Consider the following 16,535-nt stretch of genomic DNA (forward strand, 5'->3'; position numbering starts at 1 on the left):
ACAGGACTAATGCAATAGCCAATTTATTGCCTCCTTTAAATACCACAGGCAGATGCTTGAAATCTCAATATTTGAACTGAGAAACACTGTAACAGAACTGGAAAAAAGACTTAACAGTATTGAAGATGAAGGTAAGTGAATTACAACAGGATCTTGCTAATTGATTAGGAAACACAGAAAATTTATTCTTTTGGGAAGCCCTTACAGTATAGAGGTTCAAATTTTTATTTGGAAATTTAAGTTTTCCCTTTTCAAACATGACTGTGATGTTTCAAATCGGAAATTAAGGAATGCTACATGCAGCCATGTTAGCTTTTTTTCTGTTAATTATTAATGAAACTATGAATAACATGAATAACATGAGTTGGTTAATATTCTGGCCACAGTAAGCCCAGTGAAAATTTTCCTTGATTTATATTTTCAGGCTCTTTTGTGTGCAAAGATCCTTGTTATGAGGATTACTAACTTTCTCAGTCTCCAGTTAGTTAAAAGGAACAGTTTTAAAAAATTCTTTTACTTAAAATGACATGAAATAATCTGGGAAATATAATAATTCTCTATTTTTAAGGTAATGAATGGAAAACCAGATATGAGACACAAGTAGAATTGAACAAACAGCTGGAAAGGCAAATTAATATCCTTCGAGATAAGGTGGAGCTTATTCGTGGAAATCCAGCAGGTAGAAATGGATATTCATAACTTTTTCAATAGAATGATTGCTTATATGTTGACATTATATCAACAGGTCACATTTTCTGCTTATTTGTAGATAAATTGTCCATTGTTCGCACATTTGATCATATGCCTGTGGTGAGTACTGTGACATTTAGTTGGCTCAACAATAAATCACAGTGTAATTGAAAAACTTGTATAGTCTTTGTTTTTTCATGACAAAAAATAGCAGCAACCTGGTCTAGAAGCCAAAACAATCAGTCCTGCTTATGTTTGTATTTTTTCAGATGTGCAGTTGCTTATAAATTTATAAAATATAGAATAAAATCCTTAAGTAGAAGGTACATAAGATCTGAATGTTGGGTAGAATCATGTAGTGAAAGTTTTAACTGAGTAAAGGGTTTATGATTGAATCTGCAGTAAGGCATGTGAGATGGAGTCGCTGGACTAAAAATAGTAGTTCTAAAAATAGATGGGAAAATGTTAAACCGTGGTCACAAAATCGTGGAATCATTTAGTGTTTGGCCACTCTCACAATTAGTGACAACACACTCCATTTAGTTGTGACCAAATGGAATTTTGCACGTTTCAGTTTGTGCCTACTGCCTCTTGTCCTCTCACTGGGCACCGCTGAGGAGAGCCTGGCTCCCTCTTCTTCATTCCTTCCCATCACATATTTATGCACCTTGATAAGGATCCCTAGGCCTTCTCTTCCCTGGGCTGAACCGTGGCAGTCACCCCAGCATATACTGCTGCCTAGGATACTTCTCCCCCAGGCCAGGACTTTGCATTTCCCACTTTAGATGATTCCTCTCTGCCTATTTTTGCAGCCTGTTGAGGCCCCTCTAAACGGCAACACTATCCTCTCTTGTATCAGTCAGTACTCCCAATTTTGTATCAACTGTGATAACATAGATGAATAGTTGCAGTAACATTTTGCATACTATAGTCACTGGAAAATTCCTCATTGTACAGTGAATTTTTGCATCAATAAAGGGAATATCTGTTTTAATTTTTTAAATTTTATTCCTTATCACTCATACTTCACGCCCTGTATTTCAAGAAAGCAATCTTGAGGTAAAAACAGCAAGAAAAAAACAGCAAATGTTTTGGCCATTTTGTTTTCTAAAGTGGAAAATGAAGTGCAAATCATTTTAGATTCAGAATGACTTTTTCCTTAATCTGCCATCTGCTGAAATCTTTGACGCCTTTTCTGCTTCTTACCCAGTTTTAGAAATAGGGAAGGTAGATAAAGATGTGATAATGCCTTTTAACATAGGCAGGGATAATGAACATTATGATGCAGGGCTCTTAGGATTTTTATTCCTGTTTCTTATGCTTACAGAAGTGTTACCATCTGACTTTTTTTGTGCTTTGGATTCTGAAGATTAATGGGAGTTTACTGAGCCTAGAGGAGGCTGCATGCTCTATTACTGGGTGTGAATAATTAACTGCTTTTTCTGATCTGATCCATGGCTTTCAGACAGTAAACATTTTTGCCAGTTTTTGTGTTGTGCTAAGACCATGGTGTTTTCTAGGTAGGCAGGACATATTTTATTCTAAACAACCAATTAAAAAGAGAACAAAATCTTTCAGATCTCACTTTTCTGTTTCACTGAATTTGTTTAAAAATAAAACTGAGTTTGAAGAAAAGTCTTGAAGACAGAATATTGATCTAGAAAATTTACAGTTTCAGACAATGTTATTCCTGTCAACCTGTAAAGCACAGATTGACATGCATGCTTACAGTATCAGAAGTATTTATTTTCATCCAATTGCTAGTACTCTCTTAACCAATCCAATTACTCCTTGCCAAGCACTCCAGGAGACATTACCAGTGAGATAATCTCCTTTACTGGAAGCTGGGCTGCACCAGTCCAGTACATTCCTAATCCATACTAAATACAGCATTGCCTCCTCACCAGTTATAATGAGTTATGGTTCAGAGAGGTTTGATTACTGTTCCCATAAAGGAAAGAATGCCAGCACAGCTGAAAGGTTCATACTTACCAGGAGTCTAGAAGACAGGATGAAGAGTCCTAGGCTTACTTTGTGAAGTCTGGGCAAGCCTGGAGCCCGCATGCCATGCCATGGCTTTTTCTTCTGCAGTTTCAAGTCCTTCCTTCAGTCTTCCAGCTGAATGTTAATACATTCTCCTGTCTGCTAGCCGAAAAGGAAAGAAGAGTGCTTAAGGATTTAGTGAAATGTTTAATTTTTATCTTGTTTTGATTTTTGGGAAACAGAAAGAGCAGAAGAAAATAGATGTATTCTGTAGGTTTTGCTGGTTTGTTTATTTTCTAGGTTCTTGCTTTTTGGTTTTTTTTTGTTGGTTTTTTTTTTTTTTTTTTTTACTGAAGCTATCAGAATAGTCAGTGTATATTTACAGATACTCTTGGGGAAGGTAGAGCTGCTTTTTCTTTTTTAATATATTTTTAGGAGGTAAAACATTGGTAAAAATACACAGAAAATTTTGTGGTGTTTAAGCATGTAGGTTTCTTAAAATCCTTCTGGTATTTTCGAGAGTTTTTCAGGGGACTAGGGGGAAATATTTAGCTTTTTCGCAGAAAAGAATAAAAGAGATATCTGGTGAGTGAGTAGAAAAACAAAGAGTTTTCAGCTAGTCATTATTATACATTTGCTCAAAGTAAAAATGTAGAGGATGGGTATATAAAACATAGTGTATATGTCTGTAAAAATCAAAAGTACACTCTGATATTTAGCTTTCAACTTGCAGTTGCATATGAATAGGAATATATTCCTATATGAAAATATATTTCCTATGTGTATTGCATAGGAAAAAAAAACCCTTCACCAGAGAGGTTGTCAAGCACTGGAACAGACTGTCCAGGGAAGTGGTTGAGTCACCATCCCTATAGATGTGGCACTTGGGGACATGGTTTAGTGGTGGACTTGGCAGTGCTGGATTAATGGTTGGACTTGATGATTTTAAAAGTTGATTCTGTGATTTTATGAAGCTCTGTGGAAAAATCACTAAGTGATTCTTTCAGCAAGATCATACACTTTCATAATGTGACAACAGTAGATAGTAGACTTTGTTTTGAGCAACATATTTACAAAATTAAATATAATTTTTAAGTATTTTTAACCTGTGTTCCCAATGAACTTAGAATTATACAGTTAGACTTACTAGAGGAACCTCTAATAATTCTTAACTTACTAAACAATTTAATCTGTGTTTAAAAGAGGAGTTATCTCAAAGATACTAAAGAGATTTATCTCACTCAGCTAGTCATTTAAGGTCCTGCTATAGTGAATAGAAGGAGAAAAACACATCTGTACAGTAATTCAACCCATTTAGAGATAGGTAGCATAAAATATTTTCTTGATATCAAGCACTACAGGGAAAATAATAAAAAAAAAAAGATTAGTCATCAGGGACTTTGGTAGTTAGCAAGCTATAAAAACCTGAATGAAAGAGTAGAATACAAATGCAAATTCTGGAGTGATGAACAAGGAGGCACAGGGGATTTTCTGTGTTGATAAATTGCAGCAATTGCTGCAGATGGCTTGCACTATTTTTGATTTAGAATTAGAATTGTATTGATGAATGATTTCTTGCCATTGAAAACACCACTACACCATTTAAATATACAGTTATCTTTCTGAAGTCTTTATACTGATGTGAGATAATCCTTTTTTTTTAATACAAAAAAATCATGTAGGTGTCACGTAGCAGTAAATGCAGAATCAATACCTTGAACACACAGTTTGTTACAGCCAGGGTTTAGAAAATCATTTTTGTGTACTGAGGGCAGATTAAAAATAACCTAAATGGTGAAAAGCACAAGGGAGTTTCAACAGTGAAAACTGTTTGGTCAGTAATTTCCTTTATGTCCCAATGAATAATACAAGTGTCATACAGTACTTCAGAAATAATTACAGAAGGAATGCCTTCTCTCTAAGGTATAACATGATATGAATTTTACTTACTTCTTTTAAACATGCTACTTCCATTTGTTTGCATTTTTTCATTAAATAAGTTTTGGTAAAATACATCTTTCTGCTTAGCGTGATAACCAGAAAGAAAACTATTCCTTTCTCTCTCACCCTTTCTGCAAGAACAAAGATAATGGCTTTAGTATGCAAATACTGAAAAGCATACTGCAAAATCAGTTCAGAAGAGCACACTCCTGATAGCATTGCCTTAGCAACGCTCTAGTTAAGATTAGTCAAGGAACCAGGGTTTCTGGGATAAATCACCATTTTCCAGAATGTCCAGAACCACAGCTGAGAAAATTCTGACATTAAGGCTCAGATACTTGCCTTGCAAAGCTGTCTTTGTGGGAGCACAGTGACCACAGAACTGAGACCCTCACAGAACCACCTCAGAGGTTTTGCTCTCAGTTTTAAACTGCAAGCAGAAGGTGGGGCAGTGTCACACTGGAGACATATGTGATTGCAATATGACAGGAAGGGAATCTCGAGTTTGTGAAAACATGCAATGAAGACTTTGTATTTCAGTAGGTGTTGATAACTGCCTATAGGGAACATCAGCACTTTATAATCGCATAGGAAATGTTGACAATTCTAGCAAGTAACTGTTAAATGAACCTTGTTGCTCATCCTGGATTAAGTTGTCAGTAGCTGTATGAGAAGAAGAAATCTGGTATCCTAGCTTTTCTTGAAACTTGGAAGTGTTTTGGAGAAAGTTCTGTAATCTGGTCTGATTGCCCTAAACTGTATTCTGCCTCCCCCCAGATTTCTCCTTCCTACTCCTTTCATTTGACCTCAAATAAATACTTCAAATTCCTCCAAGAGACCTTTTTGATTAGCATTTTTTCTTTTAATTGTCATATTGGCATTAGTTGTTCCTCCTGGTGGCCTTGCACAAACCAGGAGACTGTGTTACTCAAATCACTCTGTGGTATGCCCAGAGGCAGAATACACTTCCTGTTTCAAAGAAAAAAATCGGGGAAAAATCTTGGAGTCAAGTGACATTCTTATCTGCTGTTCTCAAGAATTCCTCAGCAATTGGTGGGGACTCTGGGATATCTTTCAGAAAAAATGTATAAGGAAGCAATCTCCAGCCCTTTTCAGGCCTACCAGGAGAGATAGCAAGTGAAACATTTCAGAGTCAGCAACTCCTTGTTCTGTCAATTCTGAACTACAGCGGTGGAGTTCTCAGTTTTAACTTCCTTCTGCCCAAGTCAGCAGGTAACCTGTGTGATCAAAGCTGTGGAGACCACTGACATAAGGATTTAGGGTATCAACATCCCACACTTACTACACTGTGTTAAAGTGTTTCCGCTCTGGGTCTGGTTTGGAATCTAAAGATGCTGCTGACCACAAGGGGGCACTTGGCATTTAGGCAAGTTGTAGTGGGGTTTCTGTGGCTATGTTTTGATAGAGGGGGATGAGGGCTACAGGGGTGGCTTCTGTTAGAAGCTGCTAGAAGCTTCTCCTCTCTGATGGACCCAACGCCAGCCAGCTACAGGACAGGATTCCTGCTGCTGGCCAAGGTCAAGCCAATCTGGAGTAATAGTAATGCCTCTGTGATAACATATTTAAGAACAGAAAGGTATTGTGCAGAAAGAATTCCAGCCGGGAAAGAGTGGAGTGAGAACATGTGAACAACAATGCAGACACCAAAGTCAGTGCAGAAGGAGGGTCAGGAGGTGCTCCAGACACTGGAGCTGTGCCCCTGCAGCCCGCGGAGGACCATCGGGGTGCAGAGACCCACCTGCAGCCCATGGAGAAGCCCATGCTGAAGCAGGTGGATATCTGAAGGAGGTTGTGACCCCATGGAAGGCCCAAGATGGAGCAGGGTCCTGCTGCTGACCTGCAACCCATGAACACAGAAGCCCATGCTGGAGCAGGTTTTTCCTGGGTAGGACTTGTGGCCCCTGTGGGGAACCCATGGTGAAGCAGCTCATTGGTGAAGGACTGCACCCCATGGAGAAGTGAACCACGGGTTGGGAAGAACTGCTGCCCGAGGGATGGACTCACGCCAGAGAGGTCTGTGAAGGACTGTCTCCCGTGGGAGGGACCCCATGGGAGCAGGGGAAAGACTCCACTCCCTGAGTAGTGGCAGAAACAGCAACTGATCGAAACCCCCATTCCCCGTCCCCCTGCACTGCTGAGTGGGAGCAGGAGGAACATGGAAGGAAGGAGGGGTGGAGGGAAGGTGTTTTTAAGATTCTGTTACTTCTCTCTCTTTTGCTCTGATCCTGTAAGTAATAAATTTAAGTACTATCCCCACCGTGAGTCTGTTTTGCCCATGAAGGTAATCAGTAACTGACCTCTCCCAGCTGTTATCTCAACTCATGAATCCTTAGCTGTTTGTTTTTTTTTTCCTCTGTCCAGTTGCAGAGGGAGAGAGAGAGTGGCTTTAGTAGGTGCCTGACATCCTGCCAGGGTCAACCCACTGCACAAATATATGGAACCTTTCCTCACCTGTCCTAAAGCTCTTACAGGATCTAGTGTATATATGTCGAGTGCATGTTGGATGTCAAAATATGAATAATTCTTAGGCATAATTTTTTCAGTAATATATGACTACTGAGTTTATTGATAACAATCTAAAATCAACTTCCATTTCAGTAAAACTAAAGATGTAGTATTTCTTTTTGCTCTTAATGAGTTTAAAATGATATGTTAAAAGATTTCAGCTAAATCGACCAATGAATGTCACCTCGTAGTGTTGGGGGGAGTTTGTTTTCTAAACAAAACTTAATTTCATTTAAAATGTCAAGTAGAATGGATTGCAAAGGCTTCTTCTGTTGTTTCTTGTTCTACACAACTGACAGGTATATTGCTTCTGTTCTAACTCATGGAGAAATTTACAGAGGATTAGAGCTGAAGCAAATTGCCATAAGTATCAATAGTCGGCATGAGCTGGGCTCTGATGAAAGCAAGTTTGAGCTGAGGATTTGTCACATTGTCTGCTGTGTAATTATTGTTAGAAATTGTCACCTCTGTTGCCATTGATATCAGGGCAAGGAAAAATCCAGAATGAGAGCAACTTATGTGGGTGGCCTTAAAATTCAATTTTCTTTCTGTATCTTTCTGTATAATTTCATTTTCTGGCAAGTGTTAAGCCAGGTATGTAACTTCAGTCAAGCAAAAAGGAAATTGTGTGAAAAAAAGAACTGGAGAATTGGTGTTCCCTTTGTGAAAGTCTGGGCTTGGTCACTACTGGACACAAGATTAATGTACAATTGTTCCTAAAGTGAATCATGCTAAGCCTTGCAGAATTCTGCTACATAAAGAAAGTATTCACTTAAAATGTCAATGTGTCTTTTAACTTACCAGCTTGCTCTGAGTGGACAATTTACTGAAAACTAAGGATCTTAAATTCAGGTTAAATGCCTTAGTCAACTTATGTCTCCTTTTCAGGAACACATTGTCCAGCTGTTCAAGGCTTAGTAGAAAAACCTATATTGAATCCATCTTAAACAAACCCAAACATTTCAGTATTCAGTTAAACTACTTCTAATAAGCTTTTTCAGAATTTATCTCACTGATTCCTTCTGGAGTTTTGTTGGCAATTTCTCCTGGGGGAGTGCTGCATAGCTGGGAACCTCCTTCTGGTTCTTTTGAGTTCTCACTAGTCCTTGCTTTGTTTTGGGGCTTTTCTGTTATGCAAGAACTCTGCTACGAGTCTGTGTAACTGTATGCTTTAAGCTCTGTTTTCTGTGAGATTTTGCTTTTGTGTTGTTTTATAGTACTAAGCACTAAGCTGCTCATACAATCATGAGCATTGAGAATTCAATTTGTTTTGGTGAGGTTTCTTTTTGCTTGTTTCCCACAGAATTCAGGACAGGCAAATCCAGCCCTTAATGTTTTGGCTGAGTTTATATGCTGGTGTTCCTCCTCTCTTGATTTGTATTGAAGTACAGCAGCTAAAGACTTCAGATATATAAGGACTCAGCTAGTTCTCCAGTTACTGCATTAAAAGTAGGAATAGTAGGTAGCTTATAACCAGGCCTGGCTAAAGTAGTCCTCTAGAACCTCTCTGAAGTTTTACCATTTAAAAGTTTCTAGTGTCTATTTTTGAAATTGCATTTAATAGTATTTGGCGACTTGGAGAGGTATTTAATTGAGTAGGAACATCTGTGTTGCCAGATTCCCATAGAGTCTTCAGTATTGCCTACTGAACTCTGCATTGTCAATTAGGTACATGAATGCAGGAACAGAAGTCAAAAGGCTGAACCAGCTGACTAAAGTTCCTAGGTATTAGCTGGGAGAAAGGCAGTTAGACTGGGATTCACAACAGATTACATATAAAGATGGAAAACCAATGGGAAGTTGATAAGAAATACCCAAGAACTGTGGCTGAAATCCTGCCTCCTTTCCAGAAGTAGACATGACCTTGCAGCCTTTCTCACTTGTTCCTTTTCCCTCCATATAAATTTTTGCATTTCTGACTGATTAACAGCCTGGCTTCAAAAATTATCTCAGCACTAGTTAAGTATGATGGTGGCAAGGGCATTTTCAGGATATGAGATATGAGAATGCAAGCTCTTAGGGTAGCAGAGGACTAAAATGTAACTCATCTAATTTCTTTCTGTGTTAAAGGCTGTCAGATAGGGTCATGTGCTTTCTTCCTCATGTAACGTGGGTAGAGCATCCTTGCCAGTCTGTGCTCTGTTAGAGAGATGACCTCCAGGAAGCCTTGCTTTGAGACTCCATGAAAACTTTTAGCAGCAAACTAAGCAGCTCAATTAAACTTACGCTTATGGGCAACCACAACAGCAACAGCTCAGATGCCTACCTGTTATTCAGCAAAACCAAATGTGAGGAATGTAAGACACTGCATAGACTGATTTACTAACATTAGGATGTTAAATTCTTCCTGAAGTGCTATGTCAACTCCAGTCCTATTTTGATTTTGGGTTTCACTTCCCAATCTGAAAATTTGGAGTATTTTACAGCTTTCTTATTTCACAGGAGACTTGTAAGCATAGATTTATTACAATTTATGAGGTACCCAGTTACTGTAGGGATGGTAAGTGTATACTTTTAGTCACATTATCAACCTATTTGCATCTGTTTGCTAATCAGAAGCAGTGTAGTGCCCTGTTTGTTTGCTTGCGTTTGGATAGCATCCTTGCTCCAGAGCTGAATGAATGCCCAGGCATCTGCAGTGGACCAGCTGCATTGGCAGCAAAAAATAGACAGTGCTTCTGAAAAGACTAATGAAGAAAAGATCTAAAAGGAGTCTACTTTGTAAGTGAAGGAACTCAAAGAAATTAGATGAGTACCATTACTGAGGAGATACCAAATTGCTCTGTTGTTAAGTAGCAGCTGCAACACCAAGTCCTGCTGTCTTATATAATACTGATGGACAATCTAGTAAGGAAATAAATAGTGGGCTGTGGATTTACATAGAACAAATCTGGAGAGCAGCATAAGCTTCTGTATTTATTGTATTTAAGCTTACTGTGGTGATACAAAATATGTAGTAAGTGGTACAAAATATGCTGTACAAAATATGCTGTCAGATGGTCATAGTCTTTAATGTGCAGTGAGGTCAAGAAAGCAAAAAACCTTAGTTTCATAGTTGGACAGTGCTGAGGCCTTCTTTATCTGTCTTGTTTAGTTCCGTAGAGACACTGATCTTGAAATGAAATAGCACATGACTCTAGTGGAATTTAGCCAAATCTCTTTAATCTGCAGCTTACTTTTTCTCCTTGAATTGGCAAACATTGCCTGTATTGACTGTAGGAGTCCTCTGTATTAGGACAAAGTTTGCATCTGCATCCGGGGTACTTCTGCTTTAATTAGGAAAAAAATACCAAACAACCCCTCAATTCTTTTCATGTCTCAAGTTCTTTTTCATGTCTCTGTTAATAACAATTCAGTCGTGTGCAAAATATTCTCCAAAGATGCAGCTCTTCTGTATCTCTTTTTTTTTCATATTGAACAGTGGGAGGGGTTATTCTCTCTTGCAACATGTTTTAAAAGTACTGTACCTTTTGCCACGCTCCTTCAAAATCTTAATTTCAACAGAAATCATTCTGAGGGAAATCTCAGTAAAACCCAGGGTTTTTTAAATGAAAAATAAAATTTGAAGCCAAATAACTAACGTGTTATACAGAAAATTATGCAAAAAAAAAATTAAAGATGCCATGATCTGTAGATGCTAGAAAAGACTCGAGACTTCAAACAGGCAGATGTAATTTTTTTACTCTTAGCAAACATTCATAAACTCTCTGAGAAATATACCATATAGGGATACTGGCCTTCTGGATCTGAGATTTGCATGCTAAAAAAGGGAAAAAAGGTTGAAATTTCCATGGAAAAAGAAGATGGAAATATTTGGAGAATCATGTTTTCTTCCTTTCCATGCTTACTGAAAAAATCTGGTAAATAAAGACCTAGCAAAGCATTAAGGTCATGAGAAGAAATAATTGATTATTAAGGCAATGGTCAGGTAATCAGTACAAAAAGTGAAAGGATTCATCTATTCTGACTAAGGAGGTTCTTGTGTTAGAAATAAAAAAACCCAAAAATTCTATGACAGATAAGTATTTTACACAGGGGACCTAAGCAGACAAGTGGGAGAAGCTGACAAGCCAGGAATGCAATAGCATTGATAATGAAAACATGAAGGGACAACAAGTATTAAAGGTACACACTTGTCATGAAAGAACATAACAGTGACAGATGTGGTATGTAGCAGATATGAGAGACTTTTACCATAAATGTTGTTGTTTTTTTCTTCAACAGCTGTTTGGATGAATTCATCTTGAGGATGGGTAGGGAAAACAAAGTTTAGTCACAATAATATTGGGAAATAATATTGAAATATACATTGAAACAATATGATTTACTTAAATATTAGGACACAAATATTTTCTTTTCTCTATATAGATGTCTACCTCTTGGCTAGATATTTTAATTCCTACTACAGGCAGTGCAGGTTTTATTAGTACAGTCAGCTGAGTACAGAGATTTGTATCTAGATTTATCTAGGTTGGCATCTTCCATGGAATAGTTGTATAAACAGTCTTGCAGATGTTTCAGTGCAGAGTAGCCCACTACTGCTCCAGAAGGATGTGTCTTGTGCAACCCATATGTTGTATCTGCCACACATGAATGCCTTGGCCTCTCTAGAACATCTCAGATGGCAACTAAGTTGAGCTCTTTAGCTGCTTAGCTGAATGAATCACTGCACATCAGTGATTGTCTTCACTGTGGCTCTTAGGAGGAGCTCAGTTCACATACTGGCACTCAAATGTAGATATACTCACATCAGACTAAATCCCATCCATACAGTCAGATATAGATATAAATATAACATTTGCATAGATGAATTTGGCTATAATATTATTAAATTACTGCCAGAAATTGTATCGTATGTGATACTTATAAATAAAGACTAAAAATCAAGGGCTAATAATAATAATGATGAGGCACAGATATCAGTGGATGTGATAATTAATTTATTTTATCAGAAAATACTGAATAAGAAGGAAGAAATGCTATTTTAGATTTTTAAAATCTACAAAAACATTTCAGAAAAGCCAGTCAAAAAGCCTCCCAGCGATCATGAATTCATTCACTTTAAATTAAACATATATATTGCCTAAGTTTTCAGTAAAGGTAGAAGTAATAAAATGCAGAACAAAGCAAAAAATAGCTAACATCAGCAAGTGCTTGAAAGAGGAAACGACAGTAACCAAATCCTAAGGAAAACTTAGCTGGATGTGCTTAAAATGAGGGAAATGGGTAATCTGTACCTTAGGATTCTGAAAGAACTGGCTTGCTACATCACTGATCTGCAAGTGGTTTTAATAAAGATATGTGCATTGTGTGTGCTGGAGTAAAGCACTTTTTTCAGTTTTAAGATAAAGAGAGAAATAATTGTTGCAAAATGAAACTGAAGCATGGATTTATTAAAAATGTCTCATGGTGGGCAAACCTGTTGACATTCTGTGATGAGACAGTAGATTTGTTGACACAATAAATATAGTAATCTTATTAATTGTGACCTCTGATAAAGACACCATGTCACATGGGAAGTGACTGATTAATTGAGAAAATGAAAATGAAATTTGTTGAAAGAATAAAGAGCTGGCAAATGGAACATGATAGCAGTGATTAGTGAGGGTGTCTGCTGGGAGAGTACAAGCAGAGTTCTTCCAGGACCAAGTTTAGGAAGAATCTTAATATTTAATGCATGACCTTGATACACAAAGTAGAATTAGATTATGATATCTCTCTCCTGAAACCAATTATATAATATAATTGAGATCTGGATGTTGTTTAGGAAAAGAAAGACACTGAAGGCTAAATTATTAAAAATGGGAGTAAAATTTAATAGTATAGACCAAAGGATTTAGGAAATAATAAAGAAATTCTGTTATGAATTGAGAGCTGATACAACTGCAGAGGAGCATCCAGGTATTCTAGCTGATTCGTTGTTGACTGCGAGCCAAGTTTAGTTTATTTATCCTAGTAAAATGAATGTTGAAAAAAGATGCTCATGTCTTCAGTCTATTCATGCTGGGGACAAACACCAGGGAGGAAGAACCTTTATCCTAAAACACATTTCAGTACAAGAACAATCAGGTACAAACTGACCTTGAATAATCATAGAATGGTTTCGGTTGGAAGGGACCTTAAAGGTCATCTAGTTCCAATGCCCCTGCCATGGGCAGGGATACTTTCCACTAGATTAGGTTGCTCTGAGTCCCATCCAACCTAATACACTTCCAGGGACAGGATATCCACAACCTCTCTGGGTAACCTCTTCCAGTGCTTCACAGTAAAGAGTTTCTTCCTAATATCTAATCTAAATCTACTCTCTTTCAGTTTAAAGCCATTATCCCTGTCACTACATGCCTTTGTAAGACAAAGTCCCTCTCCAGCCTTCTTGTAGGCCCCCTTCAGGTTCAGGAAGGTGCTGTAAGGTCTCCATAGAGCTTTCTCTTGTCCAGGCTGAACAACCCTAACTGTCTCAGCCGGTCTTCAGAGAAGAGGTGCTCCAGCTCTGTGATCTTTGTGTCCCTTCTCGGGACTTGATGCAGCAGGTGCACATCCTTCTTGAGGGCCCCAAAGCTGGACGCAGTACTCCAGGTGGGGTCTGAAGAGAGCAGAACAGAGGAGGACAATCACTTCCCTCAACCTGCTGGCTGTGCTTCTTATGATGCAGCCCAGGATATGGTTGTCTTTCTGGGCTGCAAGTGCACATTTCCAGCTCATGTCAAGCTTTTTATCCACCATCACTCCCAAGTCCTTCTTCTCAGGGCTGCTCTCAATCCATTGTCATCCCAGCCTGTGTTTGTGCTTGGGATTGCCCTGACCCAGCTGTAGGTCCTTGCACTTGGCCTTGTTGAACTTCCTGAGGTTTGCACAGGCCCACCTCTAAAGCCTGTCAAGGTCACTCTGCATGCCATCCCTTCACTTGCTGGTGAAGACATAGGCAACGAAGTAATTGAGAACCTCAGCCTTCTCCATGTCCTTGGTAACCCGGTCTCCTGTTTCTTTCTGGAAAGGGCCTACATTTTCCCTGGACTTCCTATTATCACTAGCATACCTATAGAATACCTTTTCTTGTTGCCCTTGACATCCCTGGCCTGGTTTAATTCTATCAGGACATTAACTTTCCTAACCTGATCCCTGACTGAACAATCTCTGTATTCCTCTTAGGTTACCTGTCTGTGTTTCCACCCTCTCTAGGCTTTCTTTTTGTGGTGGAGCTTGTCCAGGAGCTCCTTGTTTGCAGACCTCCTGGCATGTCTGCTCAAATTCCTCTTTGTTGGAGTACATTGTTCCTGAGCTTGGTAGAGGAAACTCTAAGATAAGGAATTTAAAGTCATCTATGCTAGAGGCTTCTATAAGAATGTCTCTACTGGACCAGTTTATAAAAGGGATTATGAGAAGGAGTTTTCCATGGTAGAAGTGGAGGAGGTCCTGCTTGAGTGTGTGTTTTACTTCCATTACACAGCAAGCAAAGATTCAGCCCGTGCCAGTAGTCAAAATGGACTACTGCTGTTACCCTAATTTATCCCAATTGTAGGCAAGGTAAATGGCTGAACACCTAAGACAGATAGAGTTCCCACAAAATACTGCTTTCTAGCCAAGTTGGTATGAGTTACTTTTGACATCCCATGTGCCTCTTCAGCCAGTTTAGCAGCTCTCTCGGCAAGTGGTTTGAAAATGGATGTGCTGGTAAGATCTGAAAATCAGAGGAAATTTTGTTTAGAAGAAGGGAGCAATTCTGACTGGTCACCACAAGGTTACTTTGCTAATCTGTCAAGGAGCAGGAGTGTGGAAAGCTGTACCTGTATCATTTTAACACAGTGGAAATGTAGTGCATAACTAATAATTGTAGCATATGGTTAATTGCTTCTGTCTCTGCAGTGCGCCAGCCAGAACCATGAAAACAAAAAGTGCACAAGAACCAAAGAGAATGACAAACATCATAATGCTTAAAAAATAAGGGCTATGGTGATGACATCTTTATACAGAATGGAAATATTTGTAAAGCATTGTTTTATTTACTATAACCACAGGGTTCCTTAAAGGAGGTTCTTAAACAACTGGAAGAAGAGAAGAGTCGTCTCCAGAGTCAGCTAAAGGACTATGAACTTAGACTGAAACAGGAAGCAAAGGTTTGTAATCACTGTATGCCTCTAATCTATAAAAGCTATTATGTTGTCTGACAAACTGTGTGTGTGGAACATACATCAGAATAGTTCCACAAAATATGTCACTGGAAAAACGGTCTGCTGTATATTGGAGTTTTCCTGTGTGATTCAACTTTTAAAAATTTTGTTTAATGGTAGCCTGTATCTCTTACTTTAACTGTAGGCTTACCACAAAGCTAATGATGAGCGGCGCACGTACCTCTCAGAAATCTTACAGGTAAGATGTGTGACTCAGTAACTTTTAAAAATCATTGCACTTTCTTAATATAGCAACAGCATCTGTTAATGCTGTTAGGTCAAAGTGTTTCATCACTTCATTCATATACCAAATCTGTTACAAAAGCTGCTTTTTAAAAAGTGTTAAGAGCTATAAATTGAAAGATTGCTACAGTTTATTAATTTTAAATACTTTTTTGCTTTTGTATCAATTGGAGTTTCATTGTTCCCTAGCATAGTCAAAGTGCTCTTAGCTGACAAAGCTGAAGCAATTTTCTGATACTTGCTTGCCCATCCATTAGTCACAAGACTGCTGTATAGTTTAACAGAATAGAAGCAAATTATTAGCAGGAGTGACACCTACCTTAAGTATCAATTTCTCTTTTTCATATTTCTCCTTTCTTCTTTTAAAGACAAACTAGGCAACCAGTTCAAAATTACTTTACAGCACATATTTTCATTAATTTTATTAGGTAGGCATAAGATGCCTTGTTTTGGTGAAATCACAGGTTAAATTTTATTGCTGCAAATTACATAATGCATAAAATTTGATACTACAGACTGGAGGAACCTGCAATGGAATCTGTAAAGATTTATAGTACTTTTTATTCTGGAAAAGCCCTTAATTCCTGAATAATGTAAAAGTAATTGCTTAGTGTGACACTCAAGAAGGCTGTCTCTGAATTCCTGTCATAGCTAACTGGGGTGAAAGCCTGTAATTAGCAGTGTTTCATGTGTTTGCACAGTGGGCAACTTATTCTCTTACATGGTTCATTGCTGCTTAGGGAAATCTGAAAGAATTGCTTAAACTGACTGTCCAGCATGAAACCAAGAAAAAGCCCAGGAAATGCCCATGATAACCGTTAATATCTTTACTTTAACAGTGAAACTAAGAAATTCCAGAGGAAGAACATAGGAAATAAAAGCTGATTTTGTTGCTGAACATGCTATCAAGCAGAGTGCCTATGTTCAGCTCCCTAGAAAAACATTTAAACATGCATAAAACATAGTTTGAAGTGAACTATATGC

General features: G+C 38.2%; 1 protein-coding gene across 3 annotated transcripts in view; it reads left to right on the top strand.

Moving 5' to 3' along the window:
- Nucleotides 1-16,535, top strand: part of CCDC169 (coiled-coil domain containing 169) — a 30,878-nt gene that overhangs the window by 6,372 nt on the left and 7,971 nt on the right. For 2 of the 3 annotated variants that reach the window (XM_051778905.1, XM_051778903.1), the window contains exons 2-6: nucleotides 49-131; nucleotides 569-679; nucleotides 770-810; nucleotides 15,156-15,254; nucleotides 15,454-15,507. In XM_051778905.1, the coding sequence (XP_051634865.1) occupies nucleotides 49-131; nucleotides 569-679; nucleotides 770-810; nucleotides 15,156-15,254; nucleotides 15,454-15,507 (388 nt within the window). The remainder of the gene's footprint in view (nucleotides 1-48; nucleotides 132-568; nucleotides 680-769; nucleotides 811-15,155; nucleotides 15,255-15,453; nucleotides 15,508-16,535) is intronic. The other variant, XM_051778904.1, reaches the window with a different exon arrangement.

This window comes from Manacus candei, unplaced genomic scaffold (genome assembly GCF_025592945.1).
Source record: "Manacus candei isolate 608988 ecotype Guabito, Panama unplaced genomic scaffold, ASM2559294v1 h1tg000014l, whole genome shotgun sequence".
Classification (NCBI taxonomy): Eukaryota; Metazoa; Chordata; class Aves; order Passeriformes; family Pipridae; genus Manacus; species Manacus candei.